At 38.9% G+C, this 26750-nt stretch overlaps 1 protein-coding gene across 1 annotated transcript in view; it reads left to right on the forward strand.

Annotated features, from left to right (window-relative positions):
* Positions 1-26750, forward strand: part of COL25A1 (collagen type XXV alpha 1 chain) — a 485880-nt gene that overhangs the window by 299809 nt on the left and 159321 nt on the right. The window contains exons 6-7 of the mRNA XM_045166311.1: positions 25877-25903; positions 26053-26079. Coding sequence (XP_045022246.1) covers positions 25877-25903; positions 26053-26079 — 54 coding nt within the window. The remainder of the gene's footprint in view (positions 1-25876; positions 25904-26052; positions 26080-26750) is intronic.

Below are 26750 nucleotides of genomic sequence, written 5' to 3' on the forward strand. Positions count from 1 at the left end.
ATATTTCTTTATTTTTACATGGTCATTTGTGTATTGAATTGAGGTAACATTACCTCAAAGTTTAATGTTACCTTAGGATTCTTTCCTACTGAAATTAGTTGAAGAAAATTTACTGCCATCTTTGTATTTTGTTTTCTACTAAAGTGAAAGTGAAAGTGAAGTTGCTCAGTCGTGTCCGACTCTTTGCAACTTCGTGGAAGGTAGCTACCAGGCTCCGCCGTCCACGGGATTTTCCAGGCAAGCATACTGGAGTGGGCTGCCATTTCCTTCTCCAGTTTCTACTAAACATATTCCTTTTAATTCTACCTGCATAAAGGTGAATAACACATAATCTTTCATGAATAATTAATCCAACACGGATTTGCATATGTAGAAACTGTTATCATTCTCCAAACTCACTTATTTTTGTGTCTCAATTTTTAATACAATGTTGATATATAGAAAATGTACAATAAGGTTTTGTTGAATAAATGTATTTAACAATTTAGATTTAAAACTATTTTTATATTCTCTTGATGACATGACTGAAAGAACTGAAAATATCAGCTTTAACAGTCCATTTTAAAAGCAGCATATGAAATACATTGAATAGGTTAGGGGGATGGGCTCCATGAAGACACCTGGGTTTACACCTTGGTCTACCACTTACCAGCCGCATGACTTTGGCCAAGTTATGTTTTTCCTCAAGTTCTTCAATGTAATATAAGGGTGATTGGTTTGACTTACTACGTGATTTAATGAAGCAGTTAAAACAGAGTAGGCACACATAAAGGTTATTATTAAATCTAAACACTTTCATGAGTGTCAGTATTAAATTTAAACACCTTCACGGGCTTCCCTGGTGGCTCAGACAGTAAAGAACCTGCCTGCACTGCCATCAGGAAGTCTACAAACAATAAATGCTGGAGAATGGGTGGAGAAAAGGGAACCTTCTTACACTATTGGTGAGAATGCAAGCTAGTACAGCCACTAGAACTGTGAGGAGATTCCTTAAAAAACTGGAAATAGAATGGCCGTTCAACCTATCAGTCCCACTGCTGGGCATACACACTGAGGAAATCAGAGTGGAAAGAGACACATGTACCCCAGTGTTCGTTGTAGCACTGTTTTACGATACCTAGGACATGGAAGCAACCTAGATGTCCATGGACAGACGAATGGATAAGGAAGTTGTGGTACATATATACAATGGAATATAACTCAGCTATTTAAAAAAATGCATTTCAGTCAGATGTAATGAGGTGGATGAAATTGGAACCTATTATACTGAGTAAAGTTAAGTCAGAAAGAGAAACACCAATGCAGTATATTAACGCATATATATGGAATTTAGAAAGATGGTAATGATGACCCTATATGCAAGACAGCAAAAGAGATACAGATGTGAAGAACAGACTTTTGGACTCTGTGGGAGGTGAGGGTGGGATGATTTGAGAGAATAGCACTGAAACACATATATTACCATGTGTAGAATAGATGACCAGTGCAAGTTCAGTGCATGAAGCAGGGCACTCAAAGCCAGTGCTCTGGGACAACCCAGAGGCTTGGGATGGGGAGGGCGGTGGGAGGGGGTTCAGGATGGGAGGATGCATGTGCACCCGTGGCTGATTCATATGATGTCTGGCAAAAACCACCATAATATTGTAAAGTAATTAGCCTCCGATTAAAATAAATAAATTAATTTTTTAAAAGAAAAAAAAAAAAGAATCTTTTTGCAATGCAGGAGACCCAGGTTCAATCCCTGGGTCAGGAAGATTCCAGTATTCTTGCCTAGAGAATTCCATGGACAGAGGAGCCTGGTGGGCTACAGTCCATGGGGTCTCAGAGTCGAGCTTGACTGAGTGACTAACACACACACAGACACCTTCATACATACCTTCTTATATAGGCATTCATACTGAGACAGAGCCATGAAGATATATTACCCTTGATACTTCTTATGATGGATATATATCCAGTAGAATCAGATCAGATCAGATCAGTCGCTCAGTCGTGTCCCACTCTTTGCAACCCCATGAATCGCAGCACGCCAGGCCTCCCTGTCCATCACCAACTCCCAGAGTTCACTGAGACTCACGTCCATCGAGTCAGTGATGCCATCCAGCCATCCTATCCTCTGTCGTCCCCTTCTCCTCTTGCCCCCAATCCCTCCCAGCATCAGAGAATAATGGCCTCCAAAGGTAGAGGTTTAGGATAGTAGTTTAATCTTAAGTAATTCATGAAAAATGATTATCACTGTTAGATATACTTATTGTATAGATTCTCTATCTGAAATAAACATTTATGTGCACATTTGTGTATCTAATTCTTTCTAAAGATTTCAAAAAGCTTTAGTTAGAAATATCGTTCTTCATAGTATTTTATAATATTAACTTATCCCAAACAAGGGCAAGGTATATAAAATGTACGGATATCAGTTATATCTCATATTGCTATATAAATTTAATTCAGTCCCAGTCCAAGACCCAAGAGGACTTTTTAAGAAATTTAGCAAGCTAGTTCTACAATTCATTTGAAAGAGAAAGGGACCCTAGTGACCATGAATATTTTGAAATGAAAAATGTGGGACAACTTTCCCTGCTAGATATTGGAGCCCTGAGTCTACAGTAGAGACTTAGTTTGCAACACTCTGTAAGACTTCTGCTCCTGTTTGTGGTGAAACGACTGGGTCCAGATTTAGCCTCCTCCCTATACAATTAAATCACTAGAAAAAAATATGTAAAATAATAGTTTTAAGGCACTGGACAACAGGCAGCACAGAGAAGGAAGACAAACAAGGTGAACCTTATGACTGCTTGAGCATACTGCCTGGAGAGAATTTCTCAGCTGCAGCACAGAAAGGAGCACCTAAACAGAGTGGGCTCTGACCTTGGAGGAGGTTAAGGCAGTTGGAATTTTGGGGTCAGGCTAGAGAGCAAAAAGCCATATGGGAAGAGCTCAGAAGATATGTAGAGAGTCCCCACTGAGAGCTCAGCTCATCAGTACATGTGTGTCTTAGCTTAGTTGCTGCAACAGAATGCTACAGACTGGGTGGCTTAAACAGCAAACTTTTATTTCTCTATAGCCCTTATTTTGTAGTAATTTTAAGTAGAGTAGGGCTTCCCTGGTGGCTCAGTGATAAAGAATCCTCCTGCCAATGCAGGACACCCGGGTTTGATCCCTGGGTCAGGAAGATCCCCTGGAGAAGGAAAGGACAACCCACTCCAGTACTCTTGCCTGGAAAATCCCATGGACAGAGGAGCCTGGTGGGCTATAGTCCATGGGGTTGCAAAAGAGTCAGACACAACTTAGTGCCCAAAGAAGAACAATAATCTATAAAAATACCAAATTGATGTCGTATACCTGAAACTAATATAATATTGTAAATTAAATAAAAACTTTAAAAAATTTTTAAAAGAAATATTGTTCTTAGTGAATTAAAACTAATTTAGTTTGAAGTGTTTCAAACTTTATGAATTTTATAAATGTTCTCAAGTTTATTATATATACATATGTAATTTCTCATATATGTCTATGAATTTCTTATCCTATGAGAATTCTTTTTTTTTCCTATGAGAATTCTTAATAGCTAAATTTATTTTCTTTCTATGTATCTCCAGTCATATTTCTTTTTTTTAAATTTTATTTTATTTTTAAAATTTACATAATTGTATTAGTTTTGCCAAATATCAAAATGAATCCACCACAGGTATACATGTGTTCCTCATCCTGAACCCTCCTCCCTCCTCCCTCCCCATTCCATCCCTCTGGGTCGTCCCAGTGCAGCAGCCCCAAGCATCCAGTATCGTGCATCGAACCTGGACTGGCAACTCGTTTCATACATAATATTTTACATGTTTCAATGCCATTCTCCCAAATCTTCCCACCCTCTCCCTCTCTCACAGAGTCCATAAGACTGTTCTATACATCTGCGTCTCTTTTGCTGTTTTTTCCAGTCATATTTCAATTGATATCACATTTTTATACAAAATATAAATTGTGAATTGTGTAGAGATTAAAATAGAACAATGTTGTAAGACAGTAGGTAGAAAGATAACTCAAGAAACATCTTATCCTATCTTCTTTCTTTTGACTAGACCACATTTAAACCTAGTTTAAACAATGACTGAAGAAGGCTCCATTACCTCGCTAAGCTAATGTGAACCTTTACATTTCAGGTTTATTTTTTTCAAGTGATCCATTTATTCAGTATTAATTATTTAAGATCTTAGATCAGGCAGAATCTATCGCAGTAATTCACATTCAGCAAATATCATTTTTATTAAAAAATACATGGAATTAAAAATAAATCAATGGCGATACATCCTCAGTTGATAGTGTTGAATAAATATCATATATTAGCATTTGGCTTAGAATAGTTATGGCACAGATTCTTTGCAACCTCTTACCTGGCAACCTGAGCTATGGTCCTACTTGTAAAAGTAAATAAGCATAGTGAGGTTTTGAGTTCCTGAAAGAAATGTTACTCCTTGCAGTAAACACCAGGGCACAGTTTACATTTGTCCCAGTTGTGCACAAGGCTGCTCAGCTTGTGCTTAATTTGCCAGGCTGGTGGGGGCTAAATCTGCCTGGAGGAAAGCCTCTTTATCTCATTAATGCGAATCTCAATTTGAGTCATCAGGACTCTGAATGAAGTGCATGGAGAGTACACTGAAGAAAACTATTGGAAGTCTTAATGGTGGACATCAGGATCTGTGATGAGAAGAGTGCATCCAGGAGGAAATGTGTGGGGCTTCCCTGGTGGCTCAGTGGTAAAGAATCTGCCTGCCAATGCAGGAGACACGGGTTCTATCCCTGATCTGAGAAGATCCTACGTGCCTCAGAGCAGCTCAGCCGTGTGTCACAACTATTGAGCCTGTGCTAGAGCCCAGGAGTTGCAAGTACTGAACCCATGTGTGGCAACTACTGAACCCATGTGCAGCAACTACTGAAACCCTCATGCCCTAGAGCCTATGCGGTGAAACAAGAAGAAACCCTTGCAATGAAAAGCTTGCACACTGCAACTAGAGAGTCTCCCCTGCTTGCCACACCTGGAGAAAAGCCCACGTAGCAACGAAGACCATGGGATTCTCCAGGCAAGAATATTGGAGTGGGTTGCCACTTCCTCCTCCAGGGCATCTTCCCAGCTCAGAGATTCAACCTGAGTCTCTTATGGGAAGCCTGCTCTTTACCACTAGTGCCACCTGGGAAGCCCACAAATAAATAAAATTATTGGGGGGATAAAAAGGAAATCTGTGGTGGGCAATAGGCATCATCCTGGAGAGAAGCCACCGCTGAGTGTAGAGGAGATGGACAAGCAGCAGCTGAAACTATGGGAATGAGTGAGATGCTAAGGGAGTGTGTATAGAGGGGAGGAGAAGAAGGCAGGGGTGTGAGGGAGGGTTAGTCAAGAAGTACAGAAGAGGACGAGGAAAAGGAAGCCCCATCAGACAGTGGAAGACCCAGAAAACTTTGCCAAGAAACTGAAGAATTCAGCCATGTGAACTTTGTTACTGGGTTTACAATTAGGAGGTCAGTTAGTAACTTTAGTCATCTGTGGTTTTTCAAAGCAGTAATGCCATGGTTTTAGGAGTGACTCAGTATTGAAAATGTAGGGAGAGTGTAAATAGAATATCCTCTTTCTAAAATTTGGAGTCACAGGCAGGAGGGAGAAAGGAGCCAAAAATATCTGCCCATGTTGAGATGTGAGAAAAAAAATCTTTCATTGAACAGAGTTCATTTTATCTTCAAGAGACTGTGCGAAGTTGTTTGTTCCTTTTACTGTTAGTTTTAGCTCATCTGAACTAGGGTCATGAGTCTACAAATGAGAAATGGTAGTGACTTTAAAAGGCATAGTTTCTAGCCAAAGTCAAATGTATCCTCATAAGCATTCATTGAGAGCACATTGAACATACAGATCGGTGACTTTTTGACTGTCAACACAGTATTAAGAGAATATTAATTTTGGCTCTGATGTCTTGTTAGAAATCTTTGTTGCAGGAAATCTGCTAATGTATTTATTGGGTACTTACTGCACACAAGGTATGACACTACATATTTGAATTAGTAAGATAGGGGTGTGTGTGTGTGTGTGTGTGTGTGTGTGTGTGTGTGTGCTCAGTCATGTCCGACTCTTTGCAACCCCATGGATTATAGCCTGCCAGCCTCCTCTGTCCATGGAATTTTCCAGGGAAGAATACTGGAGTGAGGTGCCATTTCCTTCTCCAGGGAATCTTTGCGACCCATGATCAGATGTGCGTCTCTTGCCTCTCCTGCATTGGCAGGTGATTCTTTACCACTGTGCCGCCTGGAATGCCCATTAAGAGAGTAGGGGAAGGGAAATACTGTTTACAGAAGACGATATGTTCTTTTAGTTACTTCCCGTTACTCCCATATGAGGTAACTATTGTTTGTTCCATCTTACAGATGTGGAAACTGAGACTCAAAGAGGTTAAGTGACCTGCCAAAGGTTATGTGCTGGGATATAGTAAACCCTACAAAGCCAGTGTTTGTCACGTTTCCCTCTCATACATACACCTCTCCTCTGGCCCTCAAGGGTCTTGGCAGTTTAGTGAGAAGCATACATCTTATACCTAGCTAGCACGAACTAAGTTTTATTAAAAAGTTACAAGTACTTTAGGAGTTCAAAAATAAGGAAAGAGCATATCCAAAAAAGGGTCAAGTAAAGCTTAGGGAAGAGAGGTCACTGAGATGAGCCATCAATGACCAGCAACAATGGTAGTGGGATCACAGAGGAGGCAGAGATGGGACTTTTACTGCAAGGACTAATATTGCTTTTAGAAACTCAAATTCCTACTGTGTTTTTTTAAAAACATTTGATTTGGTTGCACTGGGTCTTGGTTGCAGCGCATGGGATCTTTGATCTTTGTTATAGCATGCAGGATCTTTAGTTGTGGCATGTGGGATCTAGTTCTCTGACCAGGGATCAAACCTGGGCCCCATCATTGGAAGTAGAGAGTCTTAAACACTGACTACCAGGGAAGTCCCTCAAATTCCTACTGTGTTTTCCCCCAAGTAGCTCCATAGTTAAGGTTGCCAGGTCAGTTCAGTTCAGTTCAGTCACTCAGTCATGTCGAACTCTTTGCGATCCCATGAAAAGCAGCACACCAGGCCTCTCTGTCGATCACCAACTCCCAGAGTTTACTCAAACTCATGCCCCTGAGTCCGTGATGCTATCCAACTATCTTATCCTCTGTTGTCCCTGTCTCCTCCTGCCTTCAATCTTTCCCAACAACAGGGTCTTTTCAAATGAGTCAGTTCTTTGCATCAGGTGGCCAGAGTATTGGAATTTCAGCTTCAACATCTGTCCTTCCAATGAATATTCAGGATTGATTTCCTTTATGATGGACTGGTTGAATCTCCTTGCAGTCCAAGGGACTCTCAAGAGTCTTCTCTAACACCACAGTTCAAAAGCATCAATTCTTCGGTGCTCAGCTTTCTTCACAGTCCATCTCTCACATCCATACATGACCACTGGAAGAACCATAACTTTGACTAGATGGACCTTTGTTGGCAAAGTAATGTCTCTGCTTTTTAATATGCTGTCTAGGTTGATCATAACTTTTCTCCCAAGGAGTAAGCATCTTTTAATTTCATGGCTGCAGTCACCATCTGCAGTGATTTTCGAGCCCCCCAAAATAAAGTCTGTCACTGTTTCACTGTTTCCCCATCTATTTGCCATGAAGGCTGCCAGGTAAGAGATTTCAAGAAAGGTGTGTTGTAGTTATTCCAAGCAAAATGAAAGTGGATGGTGTTTATTCAGCAGAAAGAATGGCATAAGCAAAGATACAGAAAGTGAGGAGAGTGAGGGGCATTCTGACCACAGCTGGTATTCAAGGCTGACTGGTGGGGAGGATTCTTATGGGAATGGAGACAGGGGTGGAATGGGGGATTAGGCAGAAATGGAAAGTTAGAAGCAGATAATAGAGAACTTTGGGCACAGAGTTAAAACTTTATATGGTAGGCATCAGAAGGGTCATCTCAACTGAATTTTATTTATGCAAATACTTCTTTGGGGAATTTTCAAGCATATTTAAAAGGAAGATAAAATAGTGTCATAAACTGTCCAAGGCCCATCACCCAACTTCAAGAATTATCCAAGGCTAAATGGCAACCCACTCCAGTACTGTCGCCTGGAAAATCCCATGGACAGAGGAGCCTGGTAGGCTGAAGTCCATGGGGTCGCTAAGAGTCGGACACGACTGAGCGACTTCACTTTCACTTTTCCTTTCATGCATTGGAGAAGGAAATGGCAACCCACTCCAGTGTTCTTGCCTGGAGAATCCCAGGGACGGGGGAGCCTGGTGGGCTGCTGTCTATGGGGTCGCACAGAGTCGGACACGACTGAAGCGACTTAGCGGCAGCAGCAGCAAACCCTAAGGAGTATCAAATAATGAGAACTCACACAAAGGAAACCACTTGAATACAAGACCTGGCAACACCCAACCACCAGTAGCACCCTGTGCAGGATACCTCATCTAAACAAAACAAAACAAAAATACAAACCCAGTCATCAGCAGACAAGATTACCACCTCAGTCACCCTTGCCCATGAGAGGAAAATCAAACAAACAAACAAAAACTCAGGACAAAACTCACCCTATACAAAGCTTACACAAACCACTGGACCAACCTTAGAGGGCAGAAACCAAAAGGAAGAAAGAATTCAACCTTGAAGGCTGGGAAAAGGAGACCTCAAACACAATAAGTTAAAAAAATATAATGAAAAGGCAGAGAAATATTACACAAATGAAGGAACAAACTAGAAACACAGAAGTCCAAATAAATGAAGAGGAAATAGGCAAACTACCTGAAAAAGAATTCAGAATAATGCTAGTAAAGATGATCAAAAACCTTGAAAACAAAATGGAGAAAATGCAAGAATCAACTAACAAAGACCTAGAAGAATTAAGGAATATACATACAGAGACAAACAACACAATTACTGAAATTAAAAATACTCTCAGTTCAGTTCAGTTCAGTTCAGTCACTCAGTCGTGTCCGACTCTTGGCAACCCCATGAATTGCAGCACGCCAGGCCTCCCTGTCCATCACCAACTCCTGGAGTTCACCCAGACTCACGTTCATCGAGTCAGTGATGCCATCCAGCCATCTCATCCTCTGTCGTCCCCTTCTCCTCCTGCCCCCAATCCCTCCCAGCATCAGAGTCTTTTCCAGTGAGTCAACTCTTCGCATGAGGTGGCCAAAATACTGGAGTTTCAGCTTTAGCATCATTCCTTCCAAAGAAATCCCAGGGCTGATCTCCTTCAGAATGGCCTGGTTGGATCTCCTTGCAGTCCAAGGGACTCTCAAGAGTCTTCTCCAACACCACAGTTCAAAAGCATCAATTCTTTGGCGCTCAGCCTTCTTCACAGTCCAACTCTCACATCCATACATGACCACAGGAAAAACCATAGCCTTGACTAGACGGACCTTTGTTGGCAAAGTAATGTCTCTGCTTTTCAATATGCTATCTAGGTTGGTCATAACTTTCCTTCCAAGGAGTAAGTGTCTTTTAATTTCATGGCTGCAGTCACCATCTGCAGTGATTTTGGAGCCCAGAAAAATAAAGTCTGACACTGTTTCCACTGTTTCCCCGTCTATTTCCCATGAAGTGATGGGACCAGATGCCATGATCTTAGTTTTCTGAATGTTGAGCTTTAAGCCAACTTTTTCACTCTCCACTTTCACTTTCATCAAGAGGCTTTTGAGTTCCTCTTCACTTTCTGACATAAGGGTGGTGTCATCTGCATATATGAGGTTATTGATATTTCTCCCGGCAATCTTGATTCCAGCTTGTGCTTCTTCCAGTCCAGCGTTTCTCATGATGTACTCTGCATATGTTAAATAAACAGGGTGACAATATACAGCCTTGACGAACTCCTTTTCCTGTTTGGAACCAGTCTGTTGTTCCATGTCCAGTTGTAACTGTTGCTTCCTGACCTGCATACAAATTTCTCAAGAGGCAGATCAGGTGGTCTGGTATTCCCATCTCTTTCAGAATTTTCCACAGTTTACTGTGATCCACACAGTCAAAGGCTTTGTTAAGCCTACAGCAAACATTATTCTCAATGGTGAGAAACTGAAAGCATTCCCCCTAAGATCAGGAACAAAACAAGGGTGTCCACTTTCACCACTATTATTCAACATAGTTCCGGAAGCCCTAGCTACAGCAATCAGAAAAGAAAAAGAAATAAAAGTAATCCAGATCAGAAAAGAAGAAGTAAAGCTCTCACTGTTTGCAGATGACATGATACTGTACATTGAAAACTCTAAAGATAGTATCAGAAAATTACTAGAGCTAATCAGTGAATTTAGCAAAGTTGCAGAATACAAAATCAATACACAGAAATCACTTACATTTCTATATATTAACAAAATCAGAAATAGAAATTAAGGAATCAATCCCTTTCACCATTACAACAAAAAGAATTAAATATCTAGGAATAAAATTACCTAAGGAGACAAAAGAACTGTACACAGAAAATTATGAGACACTAATGAAAGAAATCAAAGATGACATAAACAGATGGAGAGATATTCTATGTTCCTGGGTAGGAAGAATCAATATTGTGAAAATGACTATACTACTAAATGCAATCTACAGATTCAATGTGATCCCTATCAAATTACCAATGGCATTTTTCACAGAATTAGAACAAAAAATTTCACAATTCATATGAAACACAAAAGACCCCAAATAGCCAAAATAATCCTGAGAAATGGAGCTGGAGGAATGGAATGAAGCTGGAGGAATCAACCTTCCTGACTTCAGATTATACTACAAAGCTACAGTCATCAGGACAGTATGGTCCTGGCACAAAAACAGAAATATAGACGAATAGAACAAGATATCCCAGAAATAAACCCATGCATGTATGGGTACCTTATTTTTGACAAAGGAGGCAAGAGTATACAATGGGGCAAAGACAGTCTCTTCAATAAATGGTGCTGGGGAAACTGGACAGCTACATGTAAAAGAATGAAATTAGAATACTTCCTAACACCATACACAAAGATAAACTCAAAATGGATTAAAGACCTAAATGCAAGACCAGAAACTATGAAACTCTTAGAGGAAAACATAAGCAGAACACTCGTTGAGAGAAATCAAGCAAGATCCTCTATGACCCACCTCCTAGAGTAATGGAAATAAAAACAAAAGTAAACAAGTGGGACCTAATTAACCTTAAAAGCTTTTGCACAGCAAAGGAAACTATAAGCAAGGTGAAAAGAAAACCTTCAGAATGGGAGAAAATAATAGCAAATGAAACAACTGACAAAGGATTAATTTTCAAAATATACAAGCAGCTCATACAACTAAATGCCAAAAAAACAAACAACCCAATCAAAAAGTGGGAAAAAGACTTAAACAGATATTTCTCCAAAGAAGACATACAGATGGCTAACAAACACATGAGAAGATGGTCAACATCACTAGTTATTAGAGAAATGCAAATCAAAACTACAATGAGATGTCACCTCACACCAGTCAGAATGGCCATCACCAAAAAGTCTACAAACAATAAATACTGGAGAAGTTGTGGAGAAAAGGGAATGCTCTTGCACTGTCAATGGGAATGTAAATTGATACAGCCACTATGAAAGACAGTATGGAGATTCCTTAAAAACTAGGAATAAAACCACTATGTGACCCAACAATCCCACTCCTGGTCATATATCCTGGGGAAACCAAAACTGAAAAAGACACATGTATCCCATTGTTCATTGCAGCACTATTTACAATAGTTAGAACATGGAGGCCGCCTAGATGTCCATCGACAGATGAATGGGTATAGAAGCTGTGGTGCATATACACAATGGAATATTACTCAGCCATAAAAAGGAACACATTTGAGTCAGTTCTGATGAGGTGGATGAACCTAGAACATATTATACAGAGTGAAGTGAGTCAGAAAGAGAAACATAAATATCATATTCTAACACATATGTATAGAATCTAGAAAAATGGTAATGAAGAACTTATTTACAGGGCAGCAGTGGAGAAACAGACATAGAGAATAGACTTATGGACATGGGGAGAGGGAAGGAGAGGGTGAGATGTGTGGAAAGGGTAACATGGAAACTCGCATTACCATATATAAAATAGGTAGCCAATGGGAATTTGCTGTATGGCTCAGGAAACTCATGAGACTTCCCTGGTGGCTCAGACGGTAAAACATCTGCCTATAGTGTGGGAGACCTGGTTTTGATCCCTGGGTTGGGAAGATCCCCTGGAGAAGGAAATGGCAACCCACTCCAGTATTCTTGCCTGGAAAATCCCATGGATGGAGGAGCCTGGTGGGCTACAATCCAAGGGACCACAAAGAGTCGGACACAACTGAGCAACTGTGCTTTTCAGGAAACTCAAACAGGGGCTCTGTATCAACCTAGAGGGGTGGGATGAGGTGGGAGATGGGTGGGCATTTCAAAAGGGGGGGGATATATGTGCACATATGGCTGATTAATATTGAGGTTTGGCAGAAAACAACAGAATTCTGTAAAGCAATTATCTTTCAATAAAAAAAGAAATTGAAAAAAAGAATTATCCAAGGCTAATCTTGTTTCATGAATCTCTCCCTCTCATTTATTTTTTGTTTTCTGATGGTGTATTTAAAACTAAAACCTAGATATCATATCACCACATGTATAAATGCTGAAATATTAATCTCTAACTGATAACCTTTCTGTAACATAACCATCATTTCATTATTGACTCTAATAAAAACAACAATTATTTAAATGTCATCATACCCAGTTCATATTAAGACTACTTCAGTTGTCTCAAAAGCATCCTTTATAGATGGTTTGAATCAAGATCCAAAACCCACACTTGGAATTTAATTGCTATAGCTCTCCAATCTCTTTTATTCTACAGTTGCCTTCCTTCTCATTTTATTTTTTCATGTCATCAATTTTTCCAGGACATTTGTCCTATATATAGAATGCTCCACATTCTGGATTGATCTGACTTTCTTATGGTGCTGTTTAACTTATTCTCTTACCTTCTGTATTTCTTTTAAATATCTTCTGTAAATTCTATTTAGAGGGTTGATTAGGTTCTGGCTTGATTTTCAGGAAGAGTCTCTTATAAAGGCATAATTTACTTCTTATGTCATCATGTCAAGAGGCATAAAATGTTTGGTTGATTGACAGGTCAGTGGTATTGGCCTGCTTTCCACAACCTGTCACCTAATAGCTTTTGCATCCTTGGAGGCTCATTGCCTTAACAACTTTTTCATTGTGGATTACAAATGAACCCTGGATGTTTTTTGAGCTGAGAAGTGATATGTTCAGAAATGTGCCTTAGAAAACAGAGGCTGACAAAAGAATGTAGGGTGAAGTAGCATAAAGGAAGACTAAAGATGCTTACACACTAAATTCTTATTTTCATGGAACAAGGGTGCTAGCAACGAAATGGACAGCTAGACTCAAAGGATTTGGGGGAGAATGAATCTTGAACTTGTCAATAGAGTCCATTTACTGAATCAGAGATAACACTTGAGTTTTTAGGCTTGCAGAGTAGCAATGTGTTCAACAAAAAGAGGGAAGTCAGAAGTCATGACTGCGAGTTGCCAGTCCAGGTTCAATGCATGATACTGGATGCTTGGGGCTGGTGCACTGGGACGACCCAGAGGGATGGTATGGGGAGGGAGGAGGGAGGAGGGTTCAGTATGGGGAACACATGTATACCTGTGGCGGATTCATTTCAATATTTGGCAAAACTAATACAATTTTGTAAAGTTTAAAAATAAAATAAAATAAAAAAAAAGAAGTCATGACTGGCTTGCAGTAGAAACTGAGAAGTTTGGTTTGGGAATGTTGGGCTGATGATGGCATATCTTGGCTTAGACATCTGGTGAGCAGTTGTGAATGCAGGATTGCAGCTTGGAAAAGAATTTAGGACATAAGTCAGGTAATACTTAAAGCCAAATAGTATATTTGATAGCTGATGAAGGAAGTAAAATGAAAAGACAAAAGGTTTAGACACAAATGTGGGCAATCTTGACATTTATGGGCTTTGTCAACCCTCCTTCTCAAAGCTCTGGTTTATTTAGTTTTGGTTTAGCCCAAGGTAACTCATTTCCAGGCCTCCGATGACTGGCTCAGCAGTTTCCCTTCCCATAGCTCAGCTTTCTTCTTTCTGATGGAAAGAAATGCCCTCAAGGCCAATATGTATTTCAACTCATGTTACTTTATTTTTCCCAAGGCCAGAATGTAAAAATATGATTTCTACTCTGCTACCTCCTTTCTCTTCCCTCAAATTCAATTTCCTTTCTTTCTATGACCAGTCTATTATTTAGGGAAGTTTGATGGAGATGGTATGAAGTTAGGACCTTAGAATGGTGAAATAGAGGGCAAAGGCAACTTTTCTTCCCTTTGACTTTAGGAGAGGGGGGGCGGGAATGTGTTTGAAGACTGAGAAGAAGAATCCAAGGGCACTATAATGGGTTTTTAAGTTTTATTTATTTTTTAAAATTTTTTATTGAAGTATAGTTGACTTACAATGTTGTATTAATTTCAGCTATACAGCAAAATGATTCAGAGAGATATATATATACATATATATACACACATACAATTCTTTTTAAATATTCTTTTCCATTATGGTTTTTCATAGGATACTGACATAGTTCTCTGGGCTATACAGTAGGACCTTGTTGTTTATCCATTCTGTGTGTAATAGCTTACATCTCTAACCCCAACTTCCCACCTGTCCCTCAGTCGTCTCCCGTTTGGAGCCACCAATCTGTGTTTTGTATCTGTGATTGTTTGTTTCATAGATAAGTTCACTTGGGTCATATTTTATATTCTACATATAAGTGATGTCATGTGGTATTTGTCTTTCTGACTTACTTCACTCAGTATGACAATCTCTAGTTGCATTGATTTGGCTGCAAATGGCATTAATTTGTTCTTTTTTATAGCTGAGTAGTATTCCATTGTATTTATGTAAACATCTTCTTTATCCATTCCTCTGTTGATGAGCATTTTGGTTGTTTCCAGGCCTTGGCTGTTGTGAATAGTGCTGCTATGAACATAGGAGTGCATGTATCTTTTTCAATTATGATTTTGTCCAAGTATACTCAGTAGGGATTTCTGGATCATATGGTAATTCTGTGTTTAGTAGTCTGAGGAACCTCCATACTGTTCTCCACAGTGACTGTACCAAGTTAGATTCACACCGACAGTATAGGAGGGTTCCCTTTTCTCCACATCCTCTCTGGCATTTGTTATTTGTAGAGTTTTTAATGATGGCCATTTTGGCCAGTGTGAGGTGGTACCTTATTGTAGTTTTCATTTGCATTTGTCCAATAATTAGTGATGTTGAGCATCTTTTCATGTGCCTATTGGCAATTTGTATTTATTCCTTGGGGAAATGCCCCTTTAGGACTTATACCTGTTTTTCAACTGGGTTGTTTGCTTTTTTGTTGTTGAGTTGTATGAACTGTTCATATATTTTGGAAATTAATGGTAATGGTGAAAAGACAAGTGAGAGCAACAATGAAGAGCAGCATGAGTGTTGAGGGAATAAATCTGATATTACCTTCACACCCAGGAGAGAGGAGGTGAAGATATAGGAAAACATCGAGATGGAGAGCACGGTAGTTGCAGAAGCTTCCATTAAAAGCTTTTGCTCTATTTAGTCATCAGCTGAGAATGAGGGAGGTTGGGCTTCTAATTTATATAGGAAGCTCAGGAATCATAGAAGAACCACGTTCAGGCTCTCCCAGCCCCATCTGACAGTTCTTTTTTCCATCCCATCTCTGAATCTCCTTAGACTCAAAGGGAACATGATACTCCCATCCCTGGGATCTGTTTAGGTGCCCTTCACAAAATCAATATTGCTCTGTGAGATACTTCAAGTGAAGCCAAGAATCAAAGTGACCTTCAAACCAGTGTTTCTTAAATAGCCTGGGCAAAATGATTTGGAGACAGTATATTAGGAACCATGCAAAAATAGACGATTGTAAATTAAACACAAGGTTTAAAGATGAAGCTACTTCTGAATACATTTTAGTTATGTTGAGGACACTAAGAGTATTGTAGGATAGTTTACACCATTAGCTGTAAAATCACAGGGGCTACTGTGGACATTTAGAGAGCAAGTTGATACTTTCTTTCGACAAAAGGAATGTTTAGGATTCCAAGTCTTTCACCATGGAGTTCATTTTATTTGACCTCTTAAAAATGAGTTAAAGAAAAAAAAGCAAAGTTAAACAAAAAAAGTTTTGACAATCTCTTAGAATATTTGGATGTAAAGGATGATTCTAGAAAGAAGGGACCTCTTGGTTTTGATTGGCAGGAGCAGTAATTTGACTGTATTTAATTTGTATTGTGTTAGGAAAGAAAGCCAGAGTTGAGCTTCCCTGGTTCCTGCTGTTTTATAAGCCCTTAACTCCATTGAGCTACATCAACCTTGCTTTTGAGAGTCCTTTTTTTTAATGTTTGGTTTTTCTAAATTTTCTTTTAGTGCTAGACTTTACTAATTGTTTCCTTATGGCAGCTACTCATGATTTAAAACTGATCATGGGTACATATAGTCCCTCGTTCAAGGCTCAAGCTGACATCACAAAAGAACTTACACTTACGATCTTACTACAGAAAAGGCCCAGGAAATAAGAGCTGTAAAGATTAGTTTCTCAGTAAGAGGGGCTGGTTTTGATATTTTAAATTTCTGTATATACTGATCCCCTTTTTCTGCTTCGTCTCTTTTAATCTTCAATGCAAAATGAAAGGTGTAAAGTCTGAAGCTATAAATCTGTTTATAGCTATAACTCCCTTCCCTGGCTTAGCAGAGTTCGACATTGTAATAAACACAGTTCTTCTGCAGCAACATTGAATCTGGTTCTTGGATAATTCTTTTGTATGTTGTTTCTTTGAACACAGAAAGTTTTGAGGCATTTTTATCTTTCTGTGTGTTCAATTCACAAGACTTGATTGAGCACCTACTGTATACTAGGATGACTAGGTAGTTCTAGGGCCTAAAGTTTGATCTTATTTTGTCAAAGTAATGTGGTTAAAATGACAATTAAGTGTTTTATTTTGTTTTTGGTGATAATTCCTGAACATTGAAGTAACCTATAGTAAACCTGCAGAGTCTTCAAATGTTTTCAACCTTCTACCTAATACATTTCTCACTGCATTGCTTATTGATTTTAGGAAATCAATATGTTTACTTTCTTCATCCTCAGGTCAAGTATCTGAAAAAGAAATTTACTTTTATGTTTAGAATGGTTAAAATGTTTTAAATGTTGAGTGTGTGAATCATAATTATTACCATTAGTAGATCAGGCATTCTACAAGTTCCTTCATGGACAATGTTTTATTTAAGCAAACAGTAAGTATTGCTTACCCCATTTTTCAGATGAAGAAACTGAGGCTCAAAGAGAATATTTAACCTGCAAGATCACACAGGTGATGACAACCAGAATTTAAGTCTGGATCTGTTTGACTCCAAACCTTGAGCTTTTAATCACCAAGATCATTTATTTTATGTATTTTATTTAAAAATAATTCCCCCAAATTATACTTTTTTTCTTTCTTTTTTACTGTTTTCTGAAACGTTTAAAAAGAAATTATACACAAGCACACATATAACCATACACTGATCTATACTTATACATAGGAGCTCCTACATTTTCACATCAGGTTTTCCATAAAAATCTTTATATTTGCACATTATTAACTGAAGTTATTTGCAAAGTTGGAATTCTGTGAAACAAAAAAATTGGTGATTTGAGAAAGAAATGTTCCTAAAAATATATTATGGTGTTAAAGCAGAAGATGGTATATACGTATGAGTTCAAGGTTGAGGTATAGCCTTGGAAGAACACATGTTCACATTTTAGTTAGAGGTGAACCTATGCGAAAGTGCACTTTATTCATAAGGAAGGTAGGTTTATTCACATGCAAATAGCTAGGGTCCCTATTTTTCAAGTAAATGGTAGATTTTTTCATTGTTAATGCTATTTGCAGTATGATTTTGTGCAGTTTCAGATGCATGCTGAGAACCATGGTCCCAAATTCAGTTTCTTCATGCCTATATGGTTTTGAGTATCTTCATTGGTACAATGAGCCAAGTGAATGATATAGTCAGGGAGAAGATGGAAATCTTGCAATGAATAGAAATGAGGCTTCCATCCTACAAGAGAACACCAGATACTTCATGTTTCCTTCATCCCTGAGAGACTGTGGATATTGATAAAGAAATGTCTTCAAGGGTGCCTGAGCACACAGACATCAAACATGTAGTAGCCACTGAGGTTGTGCTGTGCTTCCAAAGAATGGCCGTGCAGCAGACTCTGTCTTCTTTATCCTTAAAAGACTACAGAAATGCTTTTAAAATATATGATTCCATGTTCAGTTTACAGTTTAAAAGGGAAATATACTTTATGTGTAAGTTAACCTAGAAGAAGGATGGTTTTGGTATGGTGGCAGCATAGTATGACTACCATATATCATCCATGTTCTTTTTACCCAACGGTATGATAGAGAACCGGAGAAGGCAGTGGCACCCCACTCCAGCACTCTTGCCTGGAAAATCCCATGGATGGAGGAGCCTGGTAGGCTGCAGTCCATGGGGTTGCTGAGGGTCGGACACGACTGAGCGACTTCACTTTCACTTTTCACTTTCATGCATTGGAGAAGGAAATGGCAACCCACTGCACTGTTCTTGCCTGGAGAATCCCAGGGACGGGGGAGCCTGGTGGGCTGCCATCTATGGGGTCACACACAGTTGGACACGACTGAAGTGACTTAGCATAGTATAGCATAGCATGATAGAGAACTCTCTCTCTCTCTCTCAGCTATTTTTGATTAGGTCAGCCAAATCTGCCAATACTCTCTTTGGATTTGAAATACATCCCTAAAACCAGATTTTATACTTTGTGGGGTTCACTTCCCTCTGGAGCTGCTGTGTTTATCAGGGTTGATCTTGCTTGAAAAGTGAAAGTTTTAGTTGTTCAGTAGTGTCCAACTCTACAGCATGGACTCTAAGCCCACCAGGCTCCTCTGTCCTTGGAATTCTCCAGGCAAGGATACTGGAGTGGGTAGCCTTTCCTTCTCCAGGGGATCTTCCTGATCCAGGGATCGAACCCGGGTCTCCCACATTGCAGGCAAATTTTTTACCATCTGAGCCACCAGGGAAGCCCTAAACCAGCTTAGGTCAGTGCTTTTCTTCAAATGCACTAAATAGCAAACTTCAAATAAGTAGGACTTCTTCAACCATGATGATCTGTCAGTGGCCCCCAAGTCCAAAGAGTTAACTGGGCTTGTTAATTCTACCTCAGAAATGTCTCCTAAATCTAGAACTTTCCCTGTGTCCTCATTGTCATGATTTTAATTCAGATCTTTGCCATGTCTCTCTTGGACCAAGGCAACAACTTCCTAAGAAGAAAAGCATTCCATGCTCTCATCAAAGTTCCATGAAGCACACTTGATCTTGCTACTCCCTTGTTAAACTGATGACCAAATCAGCCCAGGGACCTAGGTATTGTTAGCCAGTCTTCCCAAATCTCTTTCCTGCTATTCCCTATCTCTACTCCCCACACCACATAGGTTCTTACCACTCTAAACTCCTCATCTTTCTCTGATGGCCAGATAGCCTCTCACACATTTACATGTTCATTCCTTCTGCCTGAACAGCCCCACTCCCCCCACCCCCCTACCTCAGTCTCCCTTATCCCAGCCAACTTTCCAGAGCCAGTTCCAATATCATCTTTTAAATTCCAGCTCTCCTACCTTCATTCCTTTCTGTACTCAGACAACATAGCATCTATTTCACTAGTTATAATTATATTTGCATGTCCAGACTCAGAGCACATTGCCTGACTGATGAAAAAGTGAAAGTGTTAGTCACTCAGCCATATCTGACTCTTTACAACCCCCGGCTGTAGCCCCGCTAGGCTCCTCTGTCCATGGACTTCTCCAAGCAAGAATGCTGGAATGGGTAGTCATGTCCTCCTCCAGGGGATCTTCCTGACCCAGGGATTGAACCCAGGTCTCCTGCATTGCGGGCAGATTCTTTACCATCTGAGCCACTACAGTTGGTCATAAATGCTTAGAAAATGAAACTTGCTTGTCCTCACAATTCTACAGTAATGCAGAGATTCATCAGAAAAAGGATTGTTTTATATCAAAAATACAAATGATTTACACTTTTCTGTGATTCTTATTCCATCATTTTTATTTCAGCAGTTCTGGCTGCCAAGAATTTCCAGGGTTTGCTCCTTTTCCATTTGTATACCTCTAGCAGAATTTATTTATTTTTTTCATGACTGCCGTCTTGTAAAAATTATTCCCTCTTTAGCTGTTGCCAATTCAAAGTAGACAAAATTTACAGTTCTTGTGAGTGAAATGCCTTTATTGGTCCATTCAACCCCTATGAATATATCTGTCTTTTTCAGATATATTTGGATTACTTTTATGTAGATTGAAATTCATATTTTCCTGAATTTCATTTATTGTGCCTCTTATTCTTGTGCTTTTAATTTGGTTTTATCATTTAATTGAAGTAGATAATAGACTGTGGAAGAAGAGCTGAAACCTTAGTTGTTTGGATAGAAATAGAATTTAGGAGACTGAAATTATTATAGGCCCACATTAAAGTCTTGTTACGAATAGGTTTGTTGCTTTAAGTTCTGTATTTGAAGTCACTTGAATAGGAACTAATTTGAAGTTTGCCACTGAAATTTATAAATACTTTGGTAGTAAGTTAAGAACACTAACAATGCTCTAAAAGAAATGTTCCAGCTGTTAGGTAACAACACTAATAATAAAGATTTTGTTAACACCTTCAAATTTATGCAATTAGAGCTTGTTACATAAAACTACTTATAAAATTATTTCAAATATTCTTATTTATTTATTAAAGTAGACATTATTAAACATCTGACTTCAACATACCAGACAAGGTCGGAAGGACAGGAATCCTAAAAAAAAGCCTCATATAAAGCTGTGACTCTATTCACCTATTTGTGATGAGTAATTTTACTGCATTTCCTTCCCACTGACCTCAACCTTGTTTTAGCAACAGGCTTTTACCTTCAAGTAGTTACCAACCAGCCATTGATACTGATATCTGGGCAACATATTTGTTCACTAAATATTAGATTGTTAGCTCAGTGTAGGTGGAAGCAGCAAAAAGCCATTATAAAATACTCTGATTCAAATAATTCATTTATTTGTATTGCTGCCTATCCTTTAGTTTATACCAGAGGATTTTGTTTTGTTTTACTCTAAAGACAAAAAAAAACCAAAACAAAACACAAAACTTAAATCATGACCCAGCTTTAATTTTAAAAGTTAATAATCAAAGTAACCCTTCTTTCAATTCTAATATTTTAATTTAAAAGGGTCATGGCTTCCAAATTTTTAAATACTACCTATGTTGCTAAGGTAGCTCACGTTTTTCTGCACATTTAACTCATATTTGCAGTGTAAAGGATCCAGTTTAGAAAGAAGGGTGGGATTTCACTCAGAGCAGAAGAAAACACCTGCGTTAATCCCGGGAGCACAAATGGGGTCTGGAGTGTCCAGAGCAGCCACCGCAGCTGTGGATGGAGGCTGACCCCTGCTTCGGCTCTGTCTTGAGCTGGCAGGTGCCAGGACGCCATTCTGTCTGCTCAGAAACACTCCCTTTTGAAGCAGCAGTATTTAGTGCTCAATTGTGAATGCAAATTTTCATGTGTTCACGAATTAAGCATCCCCGCTCATGGCAAGTTGTTAAAGGACTCTAGTGGACACACGTGGCTTTCGCGTTAGTAATTGGACTTTGGGGAAAAGAGTCGTTTCTGTTGCCCACTGTAAAATAATTTCATAAAAGCTTTGACCTCAGACCTGCCATATCAGCTAACAAAGTGAATTTGGGGGACGGAAACAATGAGAGGCTTGGCCTCTGAAATCTTGCACGCAAAAGAAAACTAAACTATAAAGAGAATCTTTTGGTGGCGGTGGGAGGGAGAGATTGGAGACGAGTTGGCAGTAATTGTAAGTGACCTTACAGTAGCTGGCTGTTTTAGGGGTTGTTTTTCTTAACACCAGTGTATGAGAAGTGTTTGACTTTGGCAATAGGCTATTTAGCTTTTCCAGAAGAGTCTGTTTAGCTTTTCTAAATCAGCGTATCCCACCATATCCTCCACCAGTGTTTAGAACATTGCCAAACTCTTTATAGGCATTCACTGAATGTACATAAAAATCTAATTAGTTAAACAACATGCTACCTAATCAAACCAAGACCAGAATTTCCATTGTAATTCTAAAACATGATGCTAGATATCCTCTCATTCTTTTCTTTGGGTTTCCTCTGCTCCACCAAAAACAAAATCCTACTTGTAGAGCATTAGTGAGCATTTTGTGTGCATCAAGAATGACCAACACATTTCTTAAACTTAATTTTAAGAGATACCAAACTGTTCTTATTACATGCTACTTGATTCACCGAAAATATTAAGAAAAATGTTAAGAAACATAGTTTTCTTAGGTTCCCATTTTAATGGCAAAATTAACAGGGCATAAGAAAAAAAAAGGTTTGTCTAGTTGCTTCCATTATCTTAGCCCATCTTGCTCTCCCAGATGCTCTAAAATTCCTCTTTTCCACATTTTGAACTTGAGATCTTGAATTCACTGTCCTTGACACTATGAAAGGCAATTGGGAGGCATTCAAGAGAGCATCTAGTGAAAGCAGGCACCCATTAGGTTTTCTGAGAATCGAGTTCTAGAGCTGCATCCCAACACTTAGCACCCTAATCCACTGCTTTTAAAGCCACACAAGACTAGCTTATGGTCCTGGCCACCTCACTTACAAGAGACCCAACCTTGATAATCTTCAAGTTTTATTTTTGGAATCTGTAACAGGAATATCATGATATTTTCCTCATTAGATTGGGAGAAGAGTAAATGTAGTAGCAGGTGAAAGTCCTTTGTTGATGGCAAAATGTACAAAAGAGAAGACATGATGTTCTTGTTAATGTCATGCTAACCTTACAGCTGTTGCCAAAAGTGCTGCAGAGTGGGAATTTGGCACAGCTCCTCTGTAACTCATGTTTAGCAGTATATCTTTTGGTAGGTAGAGCGTTCTTACATTCCCACCTGAAATGAGACAGCAGTCTTCATGGGACCTTGGGAGGGACACTTTGCTAGGATTTTGGCTTTACCCCCATCTTAACTTGTGTGTGTCTCCCAACCCTGCTAAGGAGGATGGTGAGAGACTGAAGGTAGCTGAAATGCTCCACTTCCTCTGGTGGGCTGAGTCCTGAGACATGACTTCGTCTTTGTTGCTGTTGTTCAGTCACTCAGTCCTGTTCGGTGCTTTGCGACGCCATGGACTGCAGCACACCATGCTTCCCTGTCCTTCACTATCTCCTAGAGCTTGCTCAGACTTCATGTCCATTGAGTCGGTGATGCTATCCAACCATCTAATCCTCTGTCGTCCCCTTCTCCTCCTGTCCTAAGTCTTTCCCAGCATTAGGGTCTTTTCCGATGATCAGCTCTCTGCATCTTTAGCTCTTAAAAACTTTGAGAGCTAGGGGAAAAAAAATCGATGCCTCTAGAATTCATGTTTCCTGCTAGTATTTTTGTTCAAAGGTAAAAAAATCTCAGTGTGGCTGAATAATAGACAACTGGCCAACAAAATAAAAATCACCAAAAGACCCGCCCATCATCTGACTTATGACAAAGATAACATTGTACTTTGATGGGGAAAGGAGGCATTTTCAGTGAATGCTTTTGGGTTAATTTGATAGCCATATGGGAAAGAAAAGCATCTTGACTTTGACCTCACATCATATAAATGACCTTGGAAGAGGCAAAAATTTCTTAAGTGGAACACTAAAAGAGATAACTATAAACATAAAAAATGCTAAATTGAATTTAAGAACTATTCATCAAAAACACCTTTAAGAGAATGTAAACTCAATATGCAGTGTGGGAGAATATATTTGTAATAAATATATTCTTTTCTGACAAAAGACTCATATTCAGATATGTAAAGAGCTCTTATCTATCTAATCTATTTATCCAATGTATAATATATGATGAACTGTAGCAAATAATAGGACAACTCAATAGAAAATGATATGAATAAATACTGTATGGAAGAAGATATAAAGATCCAAAACAGCCAATACATTTATTAAAAAGAGTTCAACTTAATCACTGGAGAAGTACAAAAATTAAAACACTCTATAAAACCACTATACCTCCCACCAGAATGTCTAAAATGAAAAAGATGGAAAATACCAAGTATTGGTGATGATACAGGGGAACTGAAAATTCTCATACATTGCTGATGGAAGTTTAATTGTTAGAACCGTCAGTTCCGTTCAGTTCAGTCGCTCAGTCGTGTCCGACTCTTTGCGACCCCATGAATCGCAGCACACCAGACCTCCCTGTCTATCACCAACTCCCTGAGTTCACCCAGACTCATGTCCATCGAGTCAGTGATGCCATCTAGCCATCTCATCCTCTGTCATCCCCTTCTCCTCCTGCCCCTAATCCCTCCCAGCATCAGAGTCTTTTCCAATGAGTCAACTCTTCGCATGAGGTGGCCAAAGTACTGGAGTTTCAGCTTTAGCATCATTCCTTCCAAAGAAATCCCAGGGTTGATCTCCTTCAGAATGGCCTGGTTGGATCTCCTTGCAGTCCAAGGGACTCTCAAGAGTCTTCTCCAACACCACACTTCAAAAGCATCAATTCTCTGGCGCTCAGCTTTCTTCACAGTCCAAATCTCGCATCCATACATGACCACAGGAAAAACCATAGCCTTGACTAGATGGACCTTTGTTGGCAAAATAATGTCTCTGCTTTTCAATATGCTATCTAGGTTGGTCATAACTTTTCTTCCAAGGAGTAAGCGTCTTTTAATTTCATGGCTGCAGTCACCATCTGCAGTGATTTTGGAGCCCAAAAAAATAAAGTCTGACACTGTTTCCCCATCAATTTCCCATGAAGTGATGGGGCCAGATGCCATGATCTTCGTTTTCTGAATGTTGAGTTTTAAGCCAACTTTTTCACTCTCCTCTTTCACCTTCATCAAGAGGCTTTTTAGTCCCTCTTCATTTTCTGCCATAAGGGTGGTGTCATCTGCATATCTGAGATTATTGATATTTCTCCTGGCAATCTTGATTCCAGCTTGTGCTTCTTCCAGCCATAGTGAATTACTGTTTGACAGTATCTACTAACTAATAATCTGAACATATGTATTCTCTGTAATGTAAAAATTCCACTCCTAGATATACGCCCAATAGAAATGTATACAGTTTTTCAGCAAAAGACATACACTAGGACGTTTATAGCAGCATATTTATAATAACCAAGACCTAAAAACTTCTGGAAACAAATGGATATCAATAGTAGGACAAATAAATAAATAATGGTTTATTCACACAGAGTGATATTATAAGGTAGTGAGAACAATCTACAACTACACACAAAATTTTGCATGAGTTTCACACATGCTAAGCAAAAGAGGCTAAAACACTGAATGGATGATTCCATTTATAGAAGTACATTTATATAGAGTACAAAAACAGGTAAACTCTTCTATCAGAGGTCAGAATAGTTATTATTATTGGTGGTGAGAAAGAACAAGGAAACATTGCAACAGGAGATTTTGGGTTTCTTTAGCTATATTCTATGTGCATTAGATATGTTTAGCTTGTGAAAATTTATTAAGCATTTTATATACTTATGACATGTATGCTTTCCTGTTTATATAATTATAGTTTTAGAACCTAAAATTCCTTGAGAAACCTCATTGACAGGTACAAATCTGTGTCCTTTGCATGAATCTGTGACTAACCCTAGCTGATCTATTCAAGCTATATTTTAAAATTCATTAAAAAAATTTTTTTCTCTTTCTTTTTTCCTTATTTCAGGGCCCTCCTGGTCCAAAAGGTGATAAGGTAAGAAAGTATATAGAAGAAACAAATTAAGTTAGTGGAAATCCATACTGGCCTGATTTATACTATGTTATATTTAGATCTTTTCAATGAGCATCATCTACAGACTTTATTCTAAAAACTATCTATCTTCTCATTTTCCTACTCTACAGGGAGAACAAGGTGATCAGGGACCTCGGGTAAGTTGTTCTCTTCCTTTCCTGGGCAGAAAATTAGTTTTTAGTTCCAAATTCATTGAATTAAAGTAGCCCTGGACCCATAACTATGTTGTGTCATGTAGTTTAGTAATGGCTAACAAAAATACCATACTACTTATAACTGAAATAGCGTTAATTATAACTAATGTTTATATCTTGTTGCATTATCTTGATGCCTGTAAATAGGACACTTTACAACAATGATCCCTTCTGATTAAGGGCCAGAATCACAACTAAAAGTCAGCAACAACCACCCTTCCATTGGCTATTGGGTCCTTCAGATTAGTATGCATGGTTTTGTAACATAGAGGCCATGTGGATTCCTATTGAGTTTGGCTTTTTTTGCAGTTAAACTCTATGTGCCATTGCATAAGTATGTTGTATTATAGATGAAAATATTAATGCATTTTATATATTTTCTTCAAAAGTTTGAATAATAGTTATTTGAATTTCTTATTCTTTATAGAATTTTAAACAGATAAAAGGTATAATATCATTTAGCATTCCAGGGAGGAGGGGCATTCTTTTATTCTTCTCAAATGTGGCTTTTTAACCCATCAAAACACAGTGGTGAATGCTTTGTTGTTACCTTGGTAGTGCCAAGTCCTCTGCCTCACATCTGTGCCTTATTACCCAAATGTTCAGACATACTG

The sequence above is a fragment of the Bubalus bubalis genome, chromosome 7 (assembly GCF_019923935.1).
Source record: "Bubalus bubalis isolate 160015118507 breed Murrah chromosome 7, NDDB_SH_1, whole genome shotgun sequence".
NCBI classification, from domain to species: domain Eukaryota; kingdom Metazoa; phylum Chordata; class Mammalia; order Artiodactyla; family Bovidae; genus Bubalus; species Bubalus bubalis.